Genomic DNA, 27,811 nt, shown 5'->3' with positions numbered 1-27,811 from the left:
CGCAGGCTAGGATCCGCCGTTTATAGGGTAAGGAACACTAAACAACAGTATCTAACGCTAACTAACGTCTCACCACCCACGGAGCCATCGCGGACTGACTGGCAGGCTGAAAGACTTCCGAGACTTAAACGAGAAAGCGTTCCAGTTCCACGCGCGAGACTCAAGACCTGGGCCGCGCCCCAGGCCACGCCCACCAGGAAGTGACGCACCGAGCTGAGTACTTCTTCTTCCGCTGTCCGCCAGTTACACGGCCAGGCCAGCGCGGGTGTGCGTCGGCGTCGCTGCCGGCAGAGGGATTCTGGGTAACGGCCCCGGCTGGCTGGGGCGGCTGGCTCGGTGCAGTAGGTTCCATTCACGCCAAGTTCGTTGGCAGTGGCGGTTGTAGGGCTGCGGCCAGTTGGACATGGAACAACCGTGGCCGCCGCCCGGACCCTGGAGCCTCCCTCGGGCAGAGGGTGAGACTGAGGAAGAGAGTGACTTGGATGTGTCCCCTGGCTCCCCCCGCTGCCCGCCGGTGCCGGGCGGTGGCGCCCAGGTGAGGGGGGCCCACGTTTTGCTGGGGGATGGGGAGATGCTAGCGCCAAGCCCCCTAAAATGTCGCGTCTCTACGACCCGCTTCTGTGCCCACTTCTGCACCCACTACAACCCCGGGGGCCTGATGCCATTCCTCCGCTATTGTAGCATCTTTTGGAGTGAAGAAGCGGTAGCCATATATTCATTCCCAACCACCACCTCCACGCACACATTTTCGCTTACCTTGGATGATTTCTTCTCATCCTTGGAATACATTCCTCATTCCCTCTCTCCTGACAGCGCCCAGATTTGGGGCGGCACACCCGGTGTGACATTGACCCTTTGTCCTCTCGTGCGTGCATTTTTGTCCGAATACTTTATTCTGTTAAAGGCCCCTGTGTACTTATGCACGGCTGATAGGAATAGTTAGTGCTTATACTTCAATGTTACACTGAGTCCTCACATAAAGATTTCACGTGCTCTTTAACCCACGTTAACACCTGAGCAAATTTTGTAAACCTCGGTTTTGATGCTGGCGCACACCTTCCAGTCGGGTGACTTTCCCTTGCTGTTTTGTTTTTAGTTCTGACTGCTTAATGACATTCTCCAGTGAAAACATACAGGCACAACCTTTCTTTCTTTCTTTCTTTCTTTTTTTTTTTTTTCCAGACTCTTTGCTAGATTCCTAATGCTACTTGTTTTCAATCCAGACTTCTTGTCTCTGCAACTTAACCAAATATGATATTTAGGATTTTTCTGGGTCCCATCGTAGGTAGTGCTTACATACTCATCACCTTTTCATATTTTTTCTCTTAACCTGAGTGTTTTGGGCTGTATTTCGGGATCATAGACTAAATACTATTATGTTCAACGGAATGGATTGTAGATGTCTGCCTAGGCTTTCTGCAGACTGAGGTTCAATAACAGCATAACAGAATTAATAGCAGTTTTCCCTCAAAACTCATTGTGCTCAATGTTAATGAAGATGAGTGATTTAAATTTGTTTTTCTAGTAAGTATAGGATCATCAGTCTTATTTCAGCTAATGGAGTTGGTTGGCTTCACACAGAGAAAAATGCTGTTTCATAACCACAGTCTGTACTTAGCCAATGGGTCACTGGGAAAGTGAGGCAGAATAAGAGTTGATGTGTCAGTAGTCACCCACTAATTATGGATCACTAGTGTCATTTTTATATTCAAAATATGTTATGAGCCTATAATGCATTACAGAGGTGGGGGAAGGAAGGGAGTATGAGAGAATGAACAGCAGTTGCTGTTGTCAATTTTAAAGGCAGATGGAGAGAAAAAAGTCTCAAGAATTTCAGTACATTATAATTGAATCACAAACGTTACTTAAGAGAAACTCTTAAAAATGTATATTAATCTTTTACTTGTGCACTTACAAACTCATAATAGGAGAAAAATATTTTATAAGTGAATAGGCTTATCTCCTTCACTAAATGTGATTTCCCTGAGGCCATATAGCTAATTGTAGCAGAGTCAAAATTAGAATTTATGACTTCTAGTACAGTATTTTTGCCCACCTACTACACTACTCATCCTAGGAAATACTATAAAACTGTGTAGCTGAAATTACCTTTAAATAGTCTTCAGATTTGCAAAGTGATTTCTAATTTTAAGTTCAGGTGTTCATTACAACTCTGCTTATTTTTTCTTGCTGACTTTAGGACTTAATTTTTGAATTGGAATATTCGAGAAGAATAAAATGTTTAATCCAATAAATAGGCACTTAAAATTAATCTTTAAAAAAACTTTGGATTAATTTTTACCAAATATGATAGATTTAGATATCTTAATGTTATAAGCAGTGTATGATTCTGAGATCCCAATTAAGGTAAAAGCAAATTAGAATATAGATATCCTTTTTGAGAATTTTTAATGCAAAGTTACTAACATTAGTGGACTTTAGCAGTTCCTTTTCAGAATTTATGTTCATTAAAAAATAATTATATCCGTCTAAGACATCAAGGTCGTGGATTAAAATATGACCTAATATTTTACTTAATCTGAATACATCCTAGATAGTTTGCCCAAGTAGTCAAATGGTATCTCTAATTGCTATGGAGAAGAATTTAAGTAGAAATCATTTTTAGAATTGGTTTGATTTAAAAAAATTTTTTTTGCTTCCACATAATTTGAAAATGTAAGGTGTAGTATAGCTTTGTCTTTTTATAAATTAAGTTTTATAGTTTCATTTTTCTTTTGTTGGCCCCATTTTTAAACATAGCTAGTTTCCAGTTTTTTCTTTGATCCTATTCTAAGATAGCCAAAAGTAAAAATAAATGTTTTACTTGATTTACTTGTAGGGGACCTGGGCTACAAATCTGTTGAATGAGTAAATAAAACATCTGCATTATAACAGTGTAGGAGGTCTTACTTGCTACTTGCCTTAGAATTCTTTACCACCTGACCAGTCTGTTCTAAGAAGTGAAGATTCATTTATTCCTCTATTATTTATTGAATGCTAGCCCTTCAAGAAGCTTAGACGCTAAAAATACAAATAAGTACAATATTATATGAAAAATATTATATAAAATGTGTATTATATCTTGGGTAGGAACAGAATGAATAAGAAAAAGCTTATGGGTTGTTCGAATCTGGAATGGAGATAGTAGTTTACCTAGAGCAAGGAGGATTGCCAAATTGAAGGGGGCAACAGGTTGAAGGTGGGAAGAATAATAAGCAAACAAATAGAAGAGTACCTAGAACTGAGTCTGGAGAGATTATAGGAAATGAAATCATGAAGTACCATGCTATGCCACAGAGTTTGCATTTTATTCCAAGAGTCTTAAGAACGAGTAATGTGATTGAATTTGTTTGTTTTTTTTGGAAAGATGACTCCAGCGTAGTGGAGTAGAGAATAGCTTGAAATGAGACAGACTATTTGTATAATTTAGGTATAAAGTTATAAGAGCTTTTGAATAGTGAGATATATATAGGAACAGATTGAAGAGAAATTATTCTGAATAAGTGGTTTGAAGTTGATTTATATTTGGCCAAGAAATCATAATATGCCTTCCTCTTTTTGACTACCATATTGCTTTACACACAGCAATTAAGTAAATATCACTGCTAACTCGATGGCACATGCCTGTAACTTCAGGTGGAAACAAGGCAAAAGGATCACAAGTTCAAGGCCAGCTTCAGAATTTTAGAAAGGTCCTCAGCAACTTAGTGAAACACACATACACACACACACATACACACACACACACACACACATATATATGTGATAAAAAAATTTAAAAAATGTAGCTTAATGGTAGAGTGTCACTGTATTTAATCATTAGTACCACCAAATAAATAAACAAACAAATAAAACACAGTATTAAAAATCTGTAATTATTACTCTGAGTAGGATAGAATCACCAGGATAGAACAGTTGGCAGTTATTAATTTAAATAACTTTGCCTGTTTTTATTAGGATAAAGTTAAAGAATATCTGTCTGATATAATCAGTTATAAATAGAAATTTCTATTAAGATCTTCTCTGATCACTAGGGATTGGGATAATACACAAAGAAAGCAGAAATCAAGAAATAATTATTTCTAAACAAAAGGAGATTCCTTACTGTGAAGAACTTGCAGAACAAAACTCTAAAGATCTGGTTTTCAACACGTGGAGTGTTGAGGTGGTAAGCTAGATTTAATCTTTATTCTCATTCTGTTGGTCCAGGATTATGAAGACTGTGAGTCAAATGTTGAGTACCAGCTATATGCAAGTCACTGTGATAGTTGCCAGACTTTGTGGTGTTGTTAGTTGTTGGGGGAGGGACATAGGTTAACAAAGAAGCTTAGAATCTAGTTGATGAAACAAGGCCTATAATATAAAAATGTAACTTGTAGACAAAGAACACAGGATAGGCTATGCACCACAAACATTGTACAGAGATCCTTTGAATAAAAATTTTTAAAAGAGTTGAGCTGTGCTGCACAAATATATCCATTGCAATCTTCATTTCTTACAAATACTGTTTTTCTATTCAGATGTATAGCCATGGGATTGAGCTGGCTTGCCAAAAGCAGAAAGAGTTTGTGAAGAGCTCTGTGGCGTGCAAATGGAATCTTGCCGAAGCTCAGCAGAAACTTGGTAGCTTAGCGCTGCATAATTCTGAGTCCTTGGATCAGGAACATGCCAAAGCACAAACAGCAGTATCAGAACTAAGGCAACGAGAAGAAGAGTGGCGACAGAAAGAAGAGGCTTTAGTACAAAGAGAGAGGATGTGTCTGTGGAACATGGATGCCATTAGCAAGGATGTTTTTAATAAGGTATGACCTTTTATTGGGCTATAAAGAAAGAAGAAAAATTTAAGTATTTGTACGTTTTTGATAGCAAAACAACCAAATATTTGTAAAGTGTTCAAATTTTGATAGTTTATGGAAAGTACGAGTACTCCAGCATTGTCTTAATTCTAGTAGTCCTTAATATAAATATATAACAGTAGCATGACACATGGTATAGTGCAGTTTGGGCTCTGAAATTAGACTGTCGTAAATTTCAACTTTATTACATGCTAGCTTTGTGACCTTGGATAAGTCACTTAACATCTCTTAGCCTTTTTAGCTTCAAATAAAGTAATGTCTTAAAAGTGTGGTAGCATAGAACCTGGTATGTGGTAAAGCTCAGATGTTGCGAGTACTTTCTGACATTGCAATGCTGCCTGCTTGCTATCAGTTTGGTAACACATTTAGTTATTGGACTTAATAGATAAAAATCTTTTCACTGTTTAGTTACCAATATTTAGTAAATTTAGGAGGTAATCTAGCCAATGTCATAGTACTGAAAAGAACTTTTTAGAAATAATTCAGACTCTTTTGTCTCTTAAAATAGTGTAGTAGTTTGTCAAGTTGTTTTAAGAGCAGTATTGTGTTTCTCATTAGAATATATAGGCGTTTTTCTTTTACTTTTGTAGCTGAAGAAGAAAAAGTCAAAGACCATTTAATGCTGGGAGAGTACAGAAGAACAATATTCTTCAGACCATGGGGTCATGACCAATTTAAGTAGGCTATGAAAACAATTGGTGCATTCCAAGCAGCATTTTTTCTTTTTCAAGTAGAATCTGATAGAAAAGATCAAAGTGCATCCCACTTAGGGTCAATATTGTATTGAAAAACTAATGTTTTAGGTATTTGTGTGCATGTTAGGACAAAAATGTACAATCTATTTCTTAATCTAAACTGTGGTCTAAAAGTTCGAAAGTTCTTACTCTAGAGCTGCAGACTACAGGCAGGTTTGTTACACCCACCTCCCAATGCCCGCCTCCCATCCCCACCCCCCCATATTGGAGAATGAACTCAGGGCCTGGAACATACTAAACAAGTGTTTTACAAACACTGAGATACATCTCCAGCCCTTTTATTTTTTATTTTGAAACAGGATCTCACTAAGTTGCCCAGGCTGACCTTGAACTTGCAATCCTCCTACCTCAGCCTCCCAAATTGCTGGGATTACAGGCATGCACCACAGCACCCAGCTTTGTAGGCAGTATTTTTTTTTTTTTCCATTTTCTTTTGTTTGTTTTTGTGGTGCTATAGATTGAACCCCAGGCCTTATGCATATTAGGCAAAGTGCTCTGTCACTAAGCTATATCAGTAGCCCCTACAGGCAGTTATAATTTACCAGGCTCAATTAATTGTTGATGTAAGATAATGTTGAACAAATACTATATATAAAAAGCATTCTTAAAGTGCTTTTAAGGATTTAGAAATTTTAAGGATGAGAAAATATCTAAATCAAAGTTAAATTTTCTCTCACATCTCATTTTGTACCCTATGTTTGGTGGTCATTGCATTAAGAGTTATTTTCATTCAGCCATCTTATTTTATAAGTGAAGAAATAGAAAAGTAAGTACAGTGACTTGATAATATAACAGTGGATTAAATTTGAAGAATGAAAGCCTTACTCTGGGATTTGAAGACTAGATAAGGTAAAGAAAGGTGTTGAATATCCTTTACTAAAGATACCTTTAAGAATGAAAATGATGATGGGGCTAGGGTTGTGGCTCAGTGGTAGAGTATTTGCCTAGCACGTTAAGGCCCTAGGTTCAATCCTCAGCACCACATAAAAATAAATAAATAAAATAAAGGTATTGTGTTCAAATACAACTAAAAGGAAATAAATAAAAAAGAATGAAAATGATGTCTATTATTAATGAAGATAACAGATAATAGATATTAATGATAGACTTTTAAAACCCCATATTTCTCACACTGCTCAGGGGTTATATGTTTGTTTTCCATTTGAAAACTAGAGCTTCTTCAAAACGCATGAGAAGGAGGAGAAAATCAGAGCCTAATAACTTTTGGGGGGCAGTGAGTGGACTGGGGATTGAACGCTGGCACTTGACCACTGAGCCCATCATCAGCCTTATTTTGTATTTTATTTAGAGACAGTGTCTCACTGATATCCTTAGTGCCTCACTTTTGCTGAGGCTGGCTTTCAACTTGCAGTCCTCCTCCCTCTGCTTCCCAGGCTGGTGGGATTGCAGGCATGGGCCATTGCACCAGGCTAGAGCCTAATAATTTTATGAATTAATGATTTTAATATGGGATAAAGTAATATTATGTTGAAGCATAGCATTCTGTATTGAGCCTTACTCTATAGAAATGTAATGAAATCTGTGAACATACTTATAGGCACAAATATTTTATGTTAATTTTTTTCCAATTTGCTAAAATGGCTAAAGGAAACATTTATCAGAAGCTAAAAGCTTTTGCCTTTACCACAAAGGTGGATTTTGTATATTATCCTCTATTAGTGTTCCCTGAACTTGAAGCAGGGATGATGTAACTACATTTATGTAGAGAATAGACAGAGATAGACATTCAGATGTCATCACTTTCCTTAATTAACCCATGAACATATAATGTAGGAAAGAATTTGGTTCTTTTTTAGCTTTTTTAATATGGAAAATATTATATATATATTAATATTTTAATATTAAATATACATTATAATATATATGAACGTATATATCAATATACACAAAGTAAACAGACAAACCCCATGTTGCACATCAACACCGTCATCATTCTGTCATTCTCATTTGATCTGTACCTTCACTTGCTTGATTATCCCTGAACCTATCCCTGCTTGATTGTTCATTTTTTTGTTTGTTTGTTTATTCTTTGGGTAACATTTTACTTTGAGGTACACAAATCTCATGTGTAAAATTTTAGTAAATAGCTGGTAGCCCACACCTGTAATTCCAGTAACTAAGTAGGCTGAGGCAGGAGGATCACAAATTTGAGGCCAGCTTTAGCAACTTAGTGAGAACCTGGCTTAAAATAAAAATATTAAAAAGGCTGGGGATATAGCTCAGTGGTAAAGTGTCCTTTGTTCAATCCCCAGTAAAAATTAACACTCTATTAAGATGTATAAATTGGAACTTAAAAATCAAGTATTTGATTTAAATCTTTGATCTGCAACTTATTGGGGCAATGAAAGACAGTCATTTTCTATTAATTTGTTAAGGGGAATTTTTTTGTATTTGTTCTAAATTTAACCCTTGGGCTATAGAGATTGGCTGCTTATTCTTGTCTAAATCAACATTCACCCTGTCTTTAATCATCATTATTTTCTAGACTTCTCATCCTATAACTTATTTAATTTCTGTCTTCCTGGCATCCACTCTCACCCACTCATTGAGCACTATTTATTAACTGCTTCTTCTGGACCATCTTCGGTTCTACTACAGCAGTCAGTAAGACACATAGGTAAATGTGCATCACCACTAGCCATATCAATAATTCCTTCTTTGAGAAAATTTTTAATAGTAAAACATGCTTATTGATAAATAAACAATAAACAAGCATGTAAAATAGAAATTCAAAGGCTCCCTTTACGTTTAGTTCCATTTTCCAGACATAATCTCTGTTGAGTCATTTCTTTCTAGACTTTCTTTGTGCCTGTTCTAATTTATATATATTTTTCTCCCCTACAACAGGATCATTCTTCATTTAAATAATTTGCTATTTGTATAAATGTATTAAGGGGTGTGTCTTAAGTGTTATTTTACTTCTGTTTACATTATACCCTCAAAATATCTAAAATAATTAAAAAAATTTTACTTCTGTTTACATTATACCCTCAAAATATCTAAAATAATTAAAAAAATTTTTTTTTCTTCCAGAGGGAACAGTCAAAGCAATGTTTATTTTATATAGTTAATGTTTCTTAACATTAATGTTAATGTTTCTTAACACAGTGCTCACAAAGAAAATATTTTCATTTTGTTTCTTTAAACTTAATTTCTAACATAGCCTACATTTATATCACAAATTAATTAGGACTGTTTTTATGTTCCAGTCATTTGCTCAAAATCGTACATTGGTTTTGTCTGGGAGCTTGAGACTTGAGAGGACTGGTCTAGATCTGCGCTGTCCAACTTGATAGCTACTAGCCACATGTGCTATTGAGTGCTTGAAATGTGGCTAGTCCGAACTGAGATGTGCTGTAAGTGTAAAATACACACCAGATTCTGATGGCTCAGTATCAAAAAAAAAAAAAAGTTAGATATTTCATTAATATTTTTTGTTGCTTACATGTTAAAATGATAATATGTTGGCTATGTTAGGTTAAATAATATAGTTATTAGTTTCATCTGTTTCTGCATTTTAATGTGGCTAATAGGAATTTGATATTTGTGACTTGGATTATATTTCTGTTGGACAGTGCTGGTCTAGATGGCAGAATATATAAAGGGAAAAATGCTTTTATTTTGAAATGTATAAACTTTTGTGGGCTTCCTGGTCATAAACTGACAGAAAGCTGGTTTTACTTTTTATTTTGGGCAGTGGTAATATCAGGTTATAAATGTAATCACAGAATGTTCTGAGAAACTATGCTGTTAGTTTCGCTGGCTAGAGATAAAAACTTCATTTTTGGTCTGTTTTAACTGAAAATAAGCTCTTCTTTAATAGAATTTTGTACTTGATTTCAAGAATCAAACTTGCCTCTTAAGAAAAATTCATTAGCAATACAACCCAGATGTATGTTTTGATTTATCTCTTCTCAAAGAATTTATAGTAAATACTTTACTCTCTCTGTGCTTTGAATTTCTGAGTTTATTTCCAGCAGAATCCAAAAATTAGGCTAGAGTTGCAAATGTTCACAGGAAATGAATAGTATAAACCTAAATTATTCATGTAAAGAATCTTTCTGAACCTAGCTTTAGTAGGGCAACCATTTTAACAAAACGGTTTAAATCAGTTGTTTTTTTCTGTATGATTTTCAAGATAAATCTATAATTTTCCAGACACTCATTACTTAAACAAAACTAAGCTCTCAAATGAAAAAAAAAATTTACCTTTTTAATGAAGAACTTAATAATGATATAATAGAATCATATTATACAACATTTTTATATTGTTTATTGGAAGAATTGCTAGACATTCAATGTCTAAGAAAGAAGATTCAAGAACATAAAATCCAACTTTAATTTCTAAATTATTTTCATAGAGTTTTATTAATCAAGATAAAAGAAAAGAAACAGAAGATGAAGATAAATCAAAATCATTTATGCAGAAATATGAACAAAAAATCAGACATTTTGGTAAGTCTACTCTCTGAATTTCTTCTTTATAATATTTGGTATCATATGTATATGTGCAAAAAATGGATTTATAAAATGGGAACCAAAAAAAGAGATATGTAACAGACTCCAGTTATGTAGCTACTTCTGGAGATGTACAAATCTTATTGTAGACATTTTTGGGGGTCATAAATAATATAGATTGATAGAACAAATCAAATTGTGAGGAAAAGCAAAATTCAGTCTATTAATAATACCTTCTGAAACCATCTTCTTTATTCCATGGTCTCTTTCCAATCTTGACTAGCCTCTGCTTTTTCTTTCTTTTCTTCCTTGGTATCTGCTTATCCCTTTGTTAAAATATTAGCATTCTTTTTTTTTTTTTTTTTATGCTGTGTAGCTCAACAGGTTATTTAACAGTTACTCAGATAAATGTAGTGATAGAAATATGTATGCAAAGAACTGATAGTTTTTCTATTGGGGGAAGAAGACTGGGATGAGGTCAATGTAAAGTGAAGGCTTCCCAAGAAAGGTGACATCTGAACCTGCCTATGAGGAACAGATAAAGAGTTTTCCATGTAGCAACCATAGCTGCATGTAGAAATGCAGCCAGGCAACAGTATGTTGTATTCTAAGAATTATAGACAGTATACTGCTGGAATGAAAATGCTATTGGAAAGTTTTAGGAGTTAAGGTTCAATTCATATTTTTTTTTAAATCACCAGTAATATGTTAATTTAGCAAACAGTACAAAAGAACACTATGTTCACGAATATTTTAAATGGCATTTTGAAATATTTTTTTTTTCCTGTTGGCATTTCTCCCAAAGTATTTAAAATTTCATTTATGCTTCAGTAATGTCAAGACAATGGATAGTATTGTCAATGTTTTCCCATCTGTTTATTTTTTCATGAAGAATTCATTTTTTCATACCTCTTATTTAAAATGAAGAAAAACTTAGTACATGAAGAAGTATAGACAAAGTCTGCATTTCTACATATTATTGTTGTGATATTTTTTATATTTTTATTTTTTAGTTGTAGTTGGACACAATACCTTTATTTACTTATGTGGTGCTGAGGATCTAATCCAGGACCTCACATATGCTAGGCGAGCAATCTACTGCTGAGCCACAACCCCAGCCCCCATTGTGATATTTTTTATAATAGAAAAAATGAATAAGCAGTCCTCCCTTAGATAGATATTGAAATCTTTAAATGAGTAGAGCCTTATGTCATAATTTTTGTAAAAACTGTTTGTCTTAGTTGTATTATGTGAGCTGCCATTCCCACCTATAGTCCCTGCTTTCTAGGTCTATGTGTTCTGCTGTAAGAAAAAATAATGCATCATCTACTGGTTGCTCTTTTAGAGCATACACCGATTCTGGTAGAACAGCATCCCTGAAGATGTTTTTACCCATCTAGTATTCTATAGGCTAGTTGCTTTGGAGCCATGGAACCTAGTAGGTGAGAAACAGTTCCTTCATTTTTATTGTAAACTGGGTGGTCTGGTCAAAAGTAATTTTATGTGGGAAAATATCCCAGTTTTCAGTTGTTGTAACCCACCTGGTACTATGACTGAGTCTTTAATAATTTCATCATTCTATAAAACCTCCTTCTGAGTAATGATGTTCAGGGTAAGACGAGTGATTTCATAAGCCTACAGTCATCATTTCTTTTGTTATAAATAAACCAAAGATCATGTGGGATATTGAATAATTCACTTAGTAGGACTACAGATATATTACTGATAGAAACATGGTAAGCAGAGAGGGCAATTCCAGATCTAGAATGGACTTTCTCAAGTGAGAAATTACTGTCTTCTTTAAGATGAAATGGGACCAAAATATGTAACCTGCTTCTTGATGACTGTATAGTTTCTCTTGTGTATGTTGCCATATTGAGGTTTTGGCATTGGTTTCTGCTACTGGCAGATTAGGTATCCATTGGCTGTGCTGAGTTGGGATACTGGAACATCCCTGATGAGGAAAATCCATACTGTTGAATCTGTGCATAATCTCAAGCCTGTGCTGCAATGACTCCTTAGTTTATGAAACTATTGTACGTGTAATGAGGTAGCTGAGGGTAAAAGCTAACTTGACACCTATAGGTCATTGATAAGCAAAATTGTTTTGAACATTGCATGTTGTAAACATCCACTACCTCATCTTGTAATACTAACCAGAGCATTGCTGTCTTCGAACCCAACCAGACTTGATAGCCACTCCCAGATTCACATTGTGCCTGTCTCTTAGTGGAAATACATATTGACTTTTCACTTTGGAGGAGATATCCTACTTGCCGCAGCACATTGGATCCACAGAAATGTTACTAAGGTAGTAGGCTCCCAAAATTTTCATGTGTTTTTTTTCTACTCTCTGGCATGCATGTATCTTACCAAGACATCTGAGGTACCCAGTACTTCCTGCTCACCAAGTTCCATCAGCATAGAGTGGACCAACTTGCAGTTGTGGGATGATGAGTCAGTCAAAATCCTCACTGACTAAATTTGTGGCACAGAGATGATAGAGCCCTGAAGCAAGACAATGAATGTTTGATGCTATCCCTGCTTGGAAAAGCACATTTTTCTAGTGTTGTATGCGTATTGTAATGAAGGAAAAAAGCATTTTCGAGGATGATGACCACACTGATATACTCCTTTAAACACACCTGGAATAGCAGCTGTATTTAAAGTTTTCAAATGGAGAGACTTTCCATACTTGGATTGCATTTCAGACTCTTCAAAGATGAGCCTGGTGCAAGAGGGACTGTTTAGGATGTGGGGCTTCGCACCAGTACTACTTTCTGGTCTTACTCTGTACTTAACATTTTTTAGAGTTTTTCCTAACTTTCCCTTATGCTGTTTGTTGGCTGTCTTTATTGTGTTGCTTTTACCCTTATAATTAGATGGAATTTACCATCTAATGATAAATGGTACAATGCTTATTGTGGAGTATTACGAAGTATTGAAATCTTATTTTTCTACATTTATATTTGTTAGTTTAATTCACATTTTATAACAAAATACTTATTTAGATAAAAAACCCATTTTTTCTTAGATTTCACTGTACAGTTTTATTCAAAGTTATATGTATCTTTGACATCACTGTCTTTGTGATCTACAGCGCTGTTTTTGGATTCATTTAACAGTTTTTCAGAGCACGTCATCTCCCCATCCAGCCAAAAGCAATGATTTGTTATTTTTTTGAATCTGGATGAATTGTTATCAAAAGCTGTAAAAATATAAACTATAATAGGATAATGTATTCTTGAATAGACTATGAAGTAGGACAAAGAGAAGATTATGATATGATTTTAATTTTGTTTCTCTAAAATTCATTTTCAAATAGGCTGGGAGGAAATACATAAATATTGTTAATATCGCTTGTGGTAAACCTGCAATTGATTTCTATGTTTTGGACTTTTCATATTCTTCATAATGTATACACTTCAATTTTATAATCTGAAAAATATTTTTAAGAGTTCATCCTAAGGGATGGGGGCTGTGGTTCAGTGGCAGAGCACTTGCTGAGCGTGTGTGAAGCATTGGGTTTGATCCTTAGCATCACATATAAAAATAAGCAAATGGGCTGGGGATGTGGCTCAAGCGGTAGCGCGCTCGCCTGGCATGCGTGCGGCCCCGGTTCAATCTTCAGCACCACATACCAACAAAGATGTTGTGTCTGCCAAATACTGAAAAATAAATATTAAAATTCTCTCTCTTCCTCTCTCTCACTCTCTCTCTGAAAAAAAAAAACATATTAAAAAAAATAAATAAAAATAAATAATAAAGGTATGCTGACCATCTACAAGTACAAAAAAATAAAATAAATTAAAAAAAAGAGTTCATCCTAAGAATTTTAGGATGGCTTAACATTAGAAATTTATTAACAGATTATGGAATTATAACCATAGAACTTGATAGTCAGTTTTAATGTCAGAGAAATGGAAATGTCAGAGGAATTTCTAGGATGTTTGAGTGAGTAATAGAATCCAGGAAGCCTGTAGAAATGGAAGAATGGGTTTGATTTTTAAGTAAGATGAGTTTATGTAGTCATATAGGTAGAAATTGTTGGTGCATAGTTGATTGGAAATACAGGGAATTTGAGGCTCTGGAAATATACACAAAAAAAATAGTCTAGTCATATATATGTCTTTCCTCAATAAATTAACAACCTAGCCGGGGCATTATAGATGAATAGCGTAAACTGTTAAAATGTTTTCATTCTGTAAGTATAGTGCAAAAAGGAAAGAGAAATTAATAAGGATATGCATATTTGGGGACCATTTTAGGAAACAGGTAGAATATGGAGAGATGGATAGATTGAGATTTAGATAGGTGTTCACCAGGGAAATACATAAATTAAAGCATATAATTGAAATAAATTGTCCAAGTGAAGTTTATCAAGCTTTCAAAGAAATTGGTTGACTAGTTTAGACGACTGGATTATCCTTGACCAAAGATTTAGCTTAATAAATATTTCTTATATCATGTTAGTAACCTAATACTTATTATCTATTTAATATGTGTCAGGCACTATTTCTAGTGCTTTCTATGAATTCATTTTATATAATTGTTTAAAAATCCTGTCAGGTATTATTTACTTATAGCCCTATTCTACAAGGAAATGGAGGCATGTAAAGGAACTTGCTCAAGTTAGTAAATGGTGAAGCGGTTATATTAAAAAGCAGTTTAGAATCTTTTCTTCCTAGCCATCCTGCTAGATTGTGTTATTCTTACATTTATTTACAAATTCCAAAATAACATCAATAGTTTTAGTCATGTTCTGTTCCTGTATTGATTCTCTTTAAGTATTTTATTCATAAAATTCCGTACTCCCTCCACAGAGATTTGTATGAACAACCTGTAACTTCTCAATTTCCTAGTAATTCAGTGTCTGTTTTGTTTTTTTTTTTAAGTCAAGTGATGACAATATTTCTCAGTTACAGAAAATCTGTTTAATTTCAAGTGTTAATTTTGTCTTGGGTATTACATAAGTTGTTAAAAAAAAAACTTAACATGTAATGACACCTTTCCTCATGACCCTTATAAGTGCTACTAACCCATCAGGGTTCCCTACAAGTATTTTTATTAACCCTTTCATACATTTCATAACAAAAATGTATAGGATTTTGATAATTCATGGAGTCACAATGCTACCATGGAGAAAGAAGAAAAGCAATGCTTTACAGATGGTAAATAGAGTTGAAGTATAAGAAGGTTAAGCCAAAACTACTTCATAGGATTAATTTTATGGTTTCAGGTATAAGAAATAAGGATTTTGCTTTCATTTACTCTGACTTCCAGGAGTCATTATTAACTCTATACTTTGAGAAGTAGTTACTTAAACTTTCAGTATTCTGTTTCTTAGAATCTTAAATGACCTAATAATCATTGTCATCAAAGTGTTGGGGAAATAACACAAAGCTTATAAAACGTTTATAAGAAATGTTAAAACCTTTTTTATGCCCCCCCTTTTTCTTTTGAGATCATGTATTTTCAACTGATTGCTGTATGTTACTGTGAATTTTCAGCAATAGTTTTGTTTGTTATTGTGTTCTACTTTAGAATTTAATATATAGAAGTTCATTTTGTGTCTAGACGAAAGTTTATTGCCAGAGTACTAAAACAGCCCTGTAAAATTTCCATGATGATTTGGTAACATCCATATTTCCTTGGGTGGATCTGAGGAGTGTAAAGCTGCTAACATTGTTATGTTGAAGTTATTCAAGTATAAAGCCAACTGAAAAAATTAAAAGTACAATACTTGTCTGGTTCTATGATGATTTGGTCATATTGACTTTGAGGAGATGTCTTATAAACATGCATATACTCTTAAGGTAGTATTTGTATTCATTTGACATCTTGAAAAAAAGCCATTTTTAAGTACACTTAACTATTTTTTAGAAATTTTTATTTACTGTGAGTGTAAACAGACATCATGAGTAAAAAAGCTAAAATAATTTAAATGATTATTTTTACTAGTATGATACTGGCTTCATTGCTTTACCAGTAGATAATTTTCTTAAATTGGTAAATATCACCATTTTAACATATTGTCTTAAGTCTTTAAGTGTGCCAAGTGCAGTTTATTGAGGTTTTGCTTTCTTTTCCATCGTTTGAATAGAAAAGATTCTGTTCTCTGAGTAAATCAGGTCTTTTACTTTAACCTTAAGATGACCACTTGTCTCGATTTGTCTGGAACTGTGGGCATTTACAGATGCAAGACTTTTTGACTTTAAACTGGCCTTTCTACATTAGCTTCATTATCTGAAAGAAAACTTTCTGTGAATTTTGGAAGCTATTTCTAGTGTAGCGGCTATTGCTCTAAGAGTGTTATCCCTTTTCATTTTCCCTTTTACCATAAACACTGCTTAGGTAATATGAATTACCTTTAAAGAGAATAATTTTACATTTTCTTCACAGGAAGAAACAAAATATTTAGCATTCATGATTTCATATATATGTATATGTGTGTATATATATATATACATACATATATACACACTCATATATATGTATTCTTTTTTTTTTTTTTTTGCAGGTATGTTGAGTCGATGGGATGATAGTCAGAGGTTTTTGTCTGACCATCCATACCTTGTATGTGAAGAAACTGCTAAATATCTTATTCTATGGTGTTTTCACCTAGAAGCTGAGCAGGTATTGTGTGAATCTTAAAATTTCAGTGTGTTACTTGGTTATATTGACTTTGTGGGAAATGTTAGTGGAATTCTGATTTCTTACTTGGTGTTTTGTTTATTATGTTATTTACTTTAAATGAAAGCAAGAAGGTCATTAGAATTCTAATTGTTTTGGTTTTCAGACCTACTTGAGTTTAATGTGGGAACTTAAAATAATTGTTTGTTAGCATATGTAAACTTTTCTGGTGTGTTCTCTGCCGCCTCTCAACTGCTTTTGCTCCTATATCTTTTTTATTTTCTAATTAGAAAGTGATGTTTTAAAAATCCAAATGGTAATCACAATTTAAGTCAGACCAATAGCATGGTCCCCTTTAATAATTCTGGTCACATAAAAATAGTAAAGAATTGAGATATACTCTTTATATGTCCACATAGTATTTGACTTATAACTAAAAAGAACAAAATCAGTAACCCTAAAGATTTAAAATTTGAATCAGTATCCCAATTAAATATGTTCTAGAGGTTTCTTATAATTTTATTTATTTTCAGAAAGGGGCTCTAATGGAACAAATAGCACATCAAGCTGTTGTAATGCAATTTATTATGGAAATGGCCAAAAACTGTAATGTGGATCCAAGAGGGTGTTTTCGTTTATTTTTCCAAAAAGCCAAAGTAAGTATTTTTTGTTGTTGTTGCTGTTTTAAGGATATGCCTCCCCCACACGCACCCGCCCACCCTCCCCACCCCCGCCTACTCCACTGGCTGTACTAGGGATTGATTGAACTGAGGATCTTGTGCAAGTGTTCTACTACTGTGCTATTTCCCCAACCCAGTTATTTTGTATTGTTAAATGGGAAGGTTAGGTCATAGCTGAGACCCCTTTGTTCTGTACACATCAGGAGAAACCATTTAACCAGAAGGCCACAGACTAATTGAGTCTTAAAGGAGCTATTCTTATATAATCTTTTATGTATTCATACATACTTTTTTATGACTTCTACTATAGCATTTATGTGAAATTGAGATCCATTCAAATGAATGTGTATATTGGATAGTTTATCATTTATCCATTCAGTAACTATTGAGTACCTGCTAATGGAAAGCAAAACCATTTCATAAGTGGAGGATATAGGATATTCACAGTTTAATAAGAAATCAGACTTTGTAATGGAAAAATAAGAAACAACCCCAAAATTCAATAGTTAGAGAAATGGTTAAAAAAAAAAAAAAAAGACCTGTAGTGTACATAAATTTATACAGCCATTAGGTATTTATGGAACATTTTTAATGCTCTAAGAAATGTTTATGCTCTAAGTTTAGAGGAAATGGTACATGTTTATATAAACACAAAAATGCTGGCTATGTCACAAAAAAATAGATAATGTCTGCAAAGCTTACCATTTCACTAGATGAGTAAAAATTTGAAAGTTGCCCAAGAAGTAGAACAGTTAGGACTTGAATTCACTGCTAGTGGGAATATAAATTCTAATAACCATTTGGGAAATTTTTCTAGTAAAATTGGACAATCACATATGTGAATACCCAAAAATTCTTTTTAAGTTTATACCCTAGAGAATATGTTATCAACATGTAGTTGAGGGACCCCTGAGAGTCTTTAAAACCTTTTCAGGAGGGCCTTGATTAGAAGTATTTTCATGATAATATTGATGGTATTTGCTATTTTATTCTTATTCTCTCACAAGTGTACAATTGAAATTGATCCCAAAGCAGATGTGATAATCTGTTTTCTGTTAAGGTAAACCTTAGAGAAGTTTGCAGAAATTAAAAATGGCCCTAAATTAGTTTTGGAGAATACAATTTTCACATGCTTTTTTTTTTTTTTTTTTTTTTTAAAGACAGGTTCTCACTTTGTTATCCAGGTAGATCTCAAACTCTTTGAGATCAAGCAATTATCTTTTCTTAGTCTCTCAAGTAGCTGGGACTACCAGCATATGCCACCATGCCTAACACTGAAAAATAGTCTTTTAAAATAAAAATGTTATTAATGGTAGTATGTAAGGAGTTTTTTACTACTATTTTTATTTTCCTTAATTCATCATTTTTAATTTCTAACAGCAATATTAACAAATATAACCCACACAATTACAGGTCCTCAGTAATTTTCAAGTGTTAAAGAGTCCTAAGCTCCAAAGTTTGACTTAGTGCAACTCTTATACCTATACAGTATATGCCAAAATATGTAGCTTTGTTCATAAGAACAAAAAGCCTGAGAACAACTCAAATGTCTGACAACAATAGAATGAATAAACTATGCTATATTCATTTGGTAAAATACTAACCAGTATCAGTATGGATAAAAAAGCTGGGAAGTGAATAAAATAAAATACAGAGTGATATAACCAGTATCAGTTTTTAAAATATATTTTGATAAAGATCATATATTTAAATATTCTGTATTTTATAAAATATTTTTATAGCAGGCAGAGGTAAGCAATGTGTAGTTGAGGGATATGTGTATAAGCAGTAAAATTAAAGAAGCAAAGGCCCGAGTCTAATGATAACTTAGGTAGGGAGGAAAATTTCTCTTCAGAATTGGTTTATAAAGTACTAGTAGTGATCTATTTCCTAATTTTTATGAGTACAAAGTTGTATTTTTGCTGAATAAACTACACATGTGTATCTTACATGCTCTTTTGCACACAGGATATGTTTCAGCATATAAAATTAGAAGTTAAAAAGAAATATACCAAAAGGTGTTTTGGGGGGATGGGGAGAGTGCTGGGGGTGGAACTTAAGACCCTGGCAAGCACTTCACCATTAAGCTACAACCCCAGTCCTCTATTTTTTAATATTAAAAAAAACTTACAAAGGTGGCAACAGTTCTACCTTCAAATACCCTAAAACCTTCTGATGTAGAGTTTTGATGAGTTGGTGTTTTAGCTAGGTTTATGGTGACTTTTCTAAATTTTTATATGGCACATAGGAGCTTTTTTTTTTTCATCTTGTATTAATGGATGTATTTAAACTGGTGATTAATATGATAATGGAACATGTCCAAACTGTGTATACATTCTTTGAAAATTTAACAAAGTAGAAATGAAAGGCACTGAAGTCTTCGGTCTTGCATTGTATTTTTAATATATTTTTAAATTAAGCAATAATATTCATAAGATGCTTACTTTGTGCAAGGCACTTTATATGGATTAACTTATAAATCTTTTGTCATGTTTTATGAGGATTTCTGTTCTTATATTGTAGATAAGGAAACCTGTATAAAGAAATCAAGCACTGTGCACGGTGGTGCATGCCTGTAATCCCAGTGGTTTGGGAGGCTGAGATAGGAGGATTGCGAGTTTAAAGCCAGCCTCAGCAAAAGCAAGGCACTGAACAACTCAGTGAGACCCTGTCTCTAAATAAAATACAAAATAGGGCTGGTGATATGGCTCAGTGGTCAGTTGCCCTGGGGTCCTCTATTTTATGCACTGAATCTCTTCTATCTCAACCCCCAATACCCTGCCACCAAAAAAAAAGAAAAAAAAAAAGAAATTAAGCAAGTGGCCTGTATGGATCACTTAATAAAACAAAGCCAAATCACTCTAGATCTGAATCCTTAGGCCTTACGCACAGGGCTAACATTCTGTTTGTCCACATGACTCCCATATATTAACTAAAGTAAAGGTGCTAAAATATGATTAAGGAAATTATTATGAAATTTATGAAGATGGGAAGGCAGTAGAATACTGTTTGCATTATTTGTATGCTGATGCTAATGACTAATTTATAGAGGTTTTAACCTGGTTATATAACCTAAACTTCATTTGATAAGCTCTCTTCCACCATTTGAACATAAAACCAACATTCTGTTGATATAGAATATGTTACATGTCATCATAAGTCATTGTATTTTTTTCTTTCCATAATGTTGGGAGAAAAAGATGTACCTGTTTAACTAAAAACACAAAGGTGTTCTCCTAATGAAGTAGAATGTTGAGTTTTATTTGGTTTTCATAGAGAATAAAGGGTCAGAAAATTATTAGAAGTAGGCAATAGTTCCCCCTCATTAATTTAAATCTTTTAAAAGAATATCCTGTGACGGTTTGGCAATGGTAAGAGAATGGAATGAATGTGAAAGGTGAAATGAGGATTTTGGGGTCCTGTTAAAGTTCCAGATAAATCAAGAGAGATAAAAAAAACGTGTTTTACTTTTGTGTGTTTCTATTAGCTTGTTTTATTTTGCTGAAGCAGTAAGAAATGGAACAAATTAGTCATTAATGTTTCTATAAAACAAGTAGATGTCACAGATCTGAAGAGGCCATAATGGTTTCTACATTTAGACTGTTCACCTTTTCTTTATTTCCTCAACCAGCTGTATTGTAAGCTTTTTAGAATTTACTCTGGTTTGAAAAACAGTCTGTTTTTTGTGTTCTAGGCAGAGGAAGAAGGTTATTTTGAAGCATTCAAAAATGAACTTGAAGCTTTCAAGTCAAGAGTAAGACTTTATTCTCAATCACAAAGTTTTCAACCTATGACAGTTCAGAATCATGTTCCCCATTCTGGTGTTGGATCTATAGGTTTATTAGAATCCTTACCACAGGTAAGTTAGAGAAGTTAATATTTATTTTGTAAACATATTAAATCATAGTTTTTGTTATTTTGGAGTATCTTATATGTGATACACGTGTGACTGTTTTGAATATTCTTGCCTCAAAAGGTAATCCTTAGTCCTATTTTATGCATTGAATCTCTTCTATCTCTTTTCTTAAATGGATTAGCTTCAGAGCATGTATGAAAGTGGTAATCAAGGTAGTCTGCTACATGGGTTTATATAATACCATCTCTAGTGGTAGTGTTACCTATCAGATGTAACACTTAGTTCACATTAATATAGCTTATAATGTTGTGTCTGGTAGTATCAGCAACTACTTAAATCAATCTTTAGATCAAGATAAAAACCATGTCAACAGCATCAGAGACTTTATAGCAAAAAGAAGAAGGAATCAGACCACTCATCTAGCTGATACTATTTAAAACTCAGTTTTAAATTATTGGTAGATAGTTCCTTCCCATTTGATTGTAGTGGAAGCATCTTAGTCCAATCATCTCTCATTTCCATGTGCCAGGATTTTAAAGACCAGTTTATTCTGTTGCCTGCATTGTGAGATGGAAAGTCTCATTTAGTAGACAAGATGAGGAGAGTCCTAGATTTATTTTTAAACTTCATAAGGTGATAAAAGATTGAGATTTTTCAGTGTCTTGACTTTGTCACTATAATTTCACCATTCCAGTCACATGTATTGTAGACTGTATAAGGAAAGCAATTGATCATATTCAACTCAATCAAAAATATCATTTTCAAGGATGGAAATCATCAAATTCTAATTTTTAAACAATTAATAGTACTCCCCCCCCCACAACTTGTAAGAAACATTACCTCTAAAGATTTCCTATATAATATCATATCTTAAATGGTATTTAAATACAATGGTGAATTTCACTTCCTGAGATATAGCTCATAGGGAATTAGCTTTTCCAAGGGAATTTTATGACTTAAGTCACTGTCATATCCAATGTATAAACCTCCTAAAATTAAAATGTTACATGATTCATGTGGAGAAATAAAGAGACTTTGAAGGTGTTTGATTCAGTAAAATATCAAAAAGTTGCCTCTGGAATGGGGGAAGTAAGTTTTTGGTAAATGTAACAGATAGTAACTGATAATAACTGCAAGGCATCCGTTATACTTATTTGGCTGGGTGGGGGGTAGACTCATGATTCTGACTTAATTGCTAACATTATCAGGGTTGCTTAGACTTAATCTGGCTAACAGAGCAGTTCCTCATAGAGTGAGAATTTTAGTATCCTAACCTAATCTGCCTGAGGAAGAGGAGAGCTTTAAGATTTCAGCTAGATGCACAGTATTGTGGACTGGCTGAGGGAAACAGGATGAGGGGCCACTTGAGGGCCCAAATTGTCAATTTAGAGGAAGTTGGAAAGAAAATCTTGCCACAATAATATTCCTTTTTATATCAGTTTACAGGTTACAAAACACTTTCATGTGTTTTATTGTTTAATCTTCTCAAAAATACTATGGTTCATTTTCATTCATTTTTATGGATAAGTAAACTGAAACTTAGGTTAAATAATTTGCCTGAAGTCAGTTGAAGTGTATGATAGAGCTAATATTCTAATCCTGAATTTCCTGCTTCACGGCCTATTCACCTGCATTACAGACTGTTGTCATGTACTACAAATAGTGCAAGATAATCCTGTGCTTTTAGAGACACTTGTCACTGAAACAAGAAAATTTTTGAGATGAGAATATGAGCCAACCAGTGTAATTTAAGCAAAGTCAGGTTAGGCATATCAATTGCTTTTTGTTTTTTCAAAGTGGGAGACATGATAGCCTCAAGACAAATGAGTTCTGGAGAATCTCCTTAGCCAACTCTCAGAATACAGGATAGAGGCAAGATTAGAACTGAAGTTCACGACGAATGTCCCAGACCTCAGTCAGTTATTGGTATCACTTCTTTCATAAAGATCTGCTTGGGAATATTTTATCTAGCTTTTTGGCTTAAAAAAAAAAGAAGAAAAAAAACTTTATATAGTATTATACTTTATTAAAAAGTTTTTGAAAACCCTTTTTCCTTAAGGTATGGGAAGGTTTAAAACATCTGTGCCATTTGGACTTTCCTCATTAGTGTTTGTTAAATAAAAATAAATTAAACTAGGTGATGACAATATTTGTAAAAGTATCTAGCAGATATTTAGAATAACTGGGTAGACCAAATTGAATTCTGGGGAAAAATTTTCCTGAAATCCTGGATCTTAAGGCCTTATTTCCTTAATAGTAGTGCTTTAACAAATCACGGTTTTATTTTTGCATATATTGGACAAGGTTTTGGTTTTTTATCTTAGTTTTAGAAATGGGCAAACATAACATTTATGAATTGTCTTTCTATTTAAAAAACAAAATCTCAGCTGTTCTTTTATTTTTTTTAAAAATATGGGTCTATGTACTTCAGATTTTTTATTCAAGCTTATTTTACTCAGTAAGTGAATTTTTCCTCTGTTAAGATGTTTTGCATTTTTAGCATTTACTGCTATAATTAGATAGTAATCTTCAAAATTCATTGCTGCCTTCAAGCTACATTTATTATTTAAATTATCAATAAGTATATACATATGTTACATAGAAGATTAGCTGTATACCTGGCCTAGTATGAATAACTAAAATGATAGTTTTGTTAAAAGGATAAGAAAAGGTGATGTCTATTACATTTCTGTTTGCACATATTCTGTCTTTATCACATCTCTTTGGGTTAAGCAAATAATAGCCTATTTTTTATTTATTTTTCCAGTTTTAGCTGGTCTGACTCCAAAGTCTATCTTCTTTCCTACTTTGTTATACTGTAGAGAATTAGGATGTGAAAATGCATATGTGATTATGTGTACTGGCATAAAACTGGTTATTATATATATTTTTTTCTTCCTTCCCCAGAATCCAGATTATCTTCAGTATTCTATCAATACAGCTCTCTGCAGTTTAAATTCAGTGGTACATAAAGAAGATGATGAACCCAAAATGATGGACACTGTATAATTTGGTTAAGACTGCTGAGGCCAAGTGCTATTTTGTTACAAGAAAGGAAGAACTTGGCTATTTTCTTGACACTTTTATGGGTGCTGCACTTTATTTTTGTTCGGTTTTTGATGGGAGGGAAAAAAGAGTACTGAAACGTTTTGTAACTTTTTTTATGTGCTGCTAGGTTTTTTATTTTGTTTTGTTTTGTTTTTGAAAGGAGAAGTGGTACCATATGTTGCAGGAAGTCAAACTGAACTCTTTTTTTTCCCCCTGGGTTGGCTACTAAATTTGCCTTTAACCTAATTCTCAATTTTGGAATCAAAGTATGAAAATCTGCACAAATGCAATGTTTACAAGAACTGGCTGATTCTAGGAGGCATCTGCTACATAGTCTCTTTTTATATGGATATGGATATGTCCTATTCTACAAAAATAATTAAAGATAAAAATGTACTTGTATCCCACTGCTAACTTAGCTGTCAAATCTGGTGTTTCATCATATTAAAAGCAATAAATCAGTAGTTGCTAATCTACTTTACTAAGAAGCTGGGTGGCACAAGTTTTTAAAAGTCGTTCCTTTTAAAATAATATGTATTTTCGGCACCATCAGTTAAATCCTTGACTCTATTACCCCTCAGTGTATTCTCAAAGCTGTTCTTTAGAAGTTGATTTTACTGTTGACTTTCTAAATACTAAAGACTATAGTGATGAGCTCATATAGGGCTTTGTTTTTTTAAAACAAGATAGACTACAAGCTTACTCTTAATTTCTTTACTTGACATAGTCTGGGATCTCTCAGGGACTAAGTTTTAAAAGAATACTAATGACCTGTAAGAACAAACTGGAAGAATAATAATGATAAATCTTGTAGAGCTAACTTTCTTAAGCTGCCAACTATTCATATCTAAGAATTTGGTAACCCTTAATGCTAATAATGGCTTTTACTCCACTTGTTATTCCTCTCTAGTTTAGCTACCATAGAATGTTATTCTTACTAATTCTTGCATAATTCACTTCAAATGTACTAGAATATTTGGTGGCTTGTTTTATTTAGATTAGATGACAGTGCTAATCATGCTGTCCTTATTATTTGAAGATTTATCTTCTCACAGGAACATGAGCTTTGATTGTATTTGAGTGTAGTCTTTGGTACCCATTAAGACCAGTAGCAAATATTTGGAAGCAAACATGGAATTGGGAATACATGTCTCAATTCAAGAAACCAAATAATGCTAAAGGATCCATATGGGAATCAGATCTGTAACTGAGGTGATTAGGCACTAGTACCCATAGAAACAGGCTGGAATTATTGAATCCTACTTCTGTAATGTCACAATTTTCCTGTTTTTCAGAATAAGTCTTTTTTGTGCTTTTGATATTATTATATACTCTATAATAAAATGTTTGATTAATTTATATGGTAGTATTCATCAGCCTGTAATTTTTTAAACCAGTGACCTAGTCATAGAAAGTTTTCTTTTCTTCTGGAGTGTGCTGTCATCTTTCCCTTTGTCCTAAATGGAGAGAATGGACACAAAAACAATATACTACCCCCGTTTCCCAGAAATGTTATATGAACCATTATTTACCAATTCTTCAACTTCACTTTTCCCCTGAACTTGCCTGTAGTCATCCAAATTGTTTTGACTTTCATTTTGTCTTCTTCCAAGTTAGAGCTATTAATGGCTCTGGCTGACAGAGCCATTAATAGAAGAATGGCAAGACAGAAAGAATCCACAAATTGAGTAAACTATTTCTGAAAGTTTTTTTTTTTTAATAACAGGAATTACCTTAGAACTATTCTGTGAAATGTCACTATTTTTTTAATATGGTTCTTTTTTAAAAAACTTTATTTTGTTTCTATGTGGTGCTGAGAATTGAACCCAGTGCCTCACGCATGCTAGGCGAGCACACTACCACTTACTTGAGCCACATCCCCAGCCTGACTATTTGTATTTTTTAACTATCAAAAGGAAGTGATAACTTTTAAGTATAGAAAAGTGTGATTTATTTGAGAGGGGGGGATAATTTGCACTTTAAGTATAACTTTTATATAATTAGTAATTTAGTACTAAGAACAGTAAATTGACATCTTGTTTTTTTCATTTCAAAAATGTCCTCTTTAATACTGAGAACTAACTCCTATCGAAATAAATGTACTCTTTTCTGTTTCTTAAGTAATGAGAGATATACTAAACAAAGGGATAATTATATTTGAAGTTGAACAATTTTCCCTAAACAGGCTAAGCCATGGAAAACCCAAACTGAGGAATGAAACATTTTTGACATTAAAATATTCAACAGAATCCTGTTTTACTTGATAAAATTAATCTTCTAATAAAATATTTTTTAAAAGGATGAAATAGCTATCATTCCATTTATTCTGGCAATTATTATGTCAATAGTGATGAAGACAATACTGGTTTTAAATTACTGCTCTAAGATAGATGGCTAGCATTCTTTTCCAGTAGTACCATTAGTGGGCTCTTTCAAATTGTTGCCTAATGGGCTCACAATCTCAAAAAAAAAAAAAAAAAATTTTTTTTTTTTAGGAAAATCAGGCTCTTTTCTTTCAGAGTAGCATTCATATTATCCTTTAAAAATAAATTAACATGTTATCTATAGATTAGTGGACTTTCTTACAGGATGGAAAAAAAACTAGTTTTAAGTTTGTTTAGGAAAGGTATTTGGGAAGTAAGTCTTGGTGTATTTTCAGGAAAAAAACACAAAAAACAAAATGTCAATTAACTATGCTTAAACTCATATATTTCAGTTCTAAATTCATGTGGGACAGAAATAGTATTTGTCTGGTTTGAGGTTAGATTTCCCATTTCAATTTTGCTACTATGTCATACACATTTAAAGACCCTAAAATCCTATGCATCTGTTCCCATCTGTAATGACCATGCGGATACTATTTCAGAGGTCTTCTGAGAAGCTGAGTCATCTAGTAAGTATTTGTTTACTTACTATGTAAGTGAATTGGGGGAGTACACAGAAATAAGTTGTTCATGGATTACTTAAAATCTAATAATGAAGTTGAAAATATTCTTATAACCCTTGAAGAATTAGATTGAAGTTTTGTCTTTTCTAAAATTCCCACATCATTCACTTTTGTTTTTGGTGGTACTAGGGATTGAACCTGGGGCCTGTGCTTGCCTACCAAATGCTCTATCACTGAGCTACATAACTAACACTGCTCCCACAATTTTTTCTCAATTTTTAATTTGCAAAAGGGTCTCAGTTGCCCAAACTGGCCTTCAGCTTGTGATCTTCCTGCCTCAGCCACCCAAGTATGTGTCATTTTGCCTGGTTCAGTTGGTTCTTTGAGCAGTATGATTCTCAGAGGCTGTTCACTCTTCAGACAGTTAACTTGAGTCATTGAAAATATGACACAACACTGTACTGATTAACACTTTGGCCTTAACATTTAGTTTTACTCAGTGCTACATATGGACAAACTCCCAATCATTTGGAAGCTAAAAAGGAGGGAAAGAGGTAAGTAGACACTACAGATCATACGGCTTTTACTAGTTTTTAAGCACAGATTATTTTAACCTT

The 27,811-nt window shown here is 33.6% G+C and overlaps 1 protein-coding gene across 1 annotated transcript; it reads left to right on the top strand.

Moving 5' to 3' along the window:
- Positions 1 to 254: 254 nt before the first annotated feature.
- On the top strand, positions 255 to 24,771 carry Cdc37l1 (cell division cycle 37 like 1, HSP90 cochaperone). Its single transcript, XM_076846009.1, has 7 exons — positions 255 to 535; positions 4,521 to 4,802; positions 9,994 to 10,087; positions 16,611 to 16,726; positions 17,257 to 17,379; positions 21,098 to 21,262; positions 24,167 to 24,771. The coding sequence occupies exons 1-7, from the start codon at positions 404 to 406 to the stop codon at positions 24,266 to 24,268; spliced, it is 1,014 nt and encodes a 337-aa protein (XP_076702124.1). The 5' UTR covers positions 255 to 403; the 3' UTR covers positions 24,269 to 24,771.
- The last annotated feature ends 3,040 nt before the right edge of the window (positions 24,772 to 27,811 follow it).

This window comes from Callospermophilus lateralis, chromosome 2 (genome assembly GCF_048772815.1).
Source record: "Callospermophilus lateralis isolate mCalLat2 chromosome 2, mCalLat2.hap1, whole genome shotgun sequence".
Taxonomy (NCBI): domain Eukaryota; kingdom Metazoa; phylum Chordata; class Mammalia; order Rodentia; family Sciuridae; genus Callospermophilus; species Callospermophilus lateralis.
Note: the sequence above shows the minus strand (reverse complement) of the source record. Positions and strands in the feature narration are given on the sequence as shown.

Coding starts and splice junctions, on each gene's coding strand:
- Cdc37l1 (XM_076846009.1), top strand. CDS start 404: ATGGAACAACCGTGGCCGCCGCCCGGACCCTGGAGCCTCCCTCGGGCA. Junction 4,803..9,993: donor GCAAGGATGTTTTTAATAAG/GTATGACCTTTT, acceptor TTATTTTCATAG/AGTTTTATTAATCAAGATAA. Junction 10,088..16,610: donor ACAAAAAATCAGACATTTTG/GTAAGTCTACTC, acceptor TTTTTTTTGCAG/GTATGTTGAGTCGATGGGAT.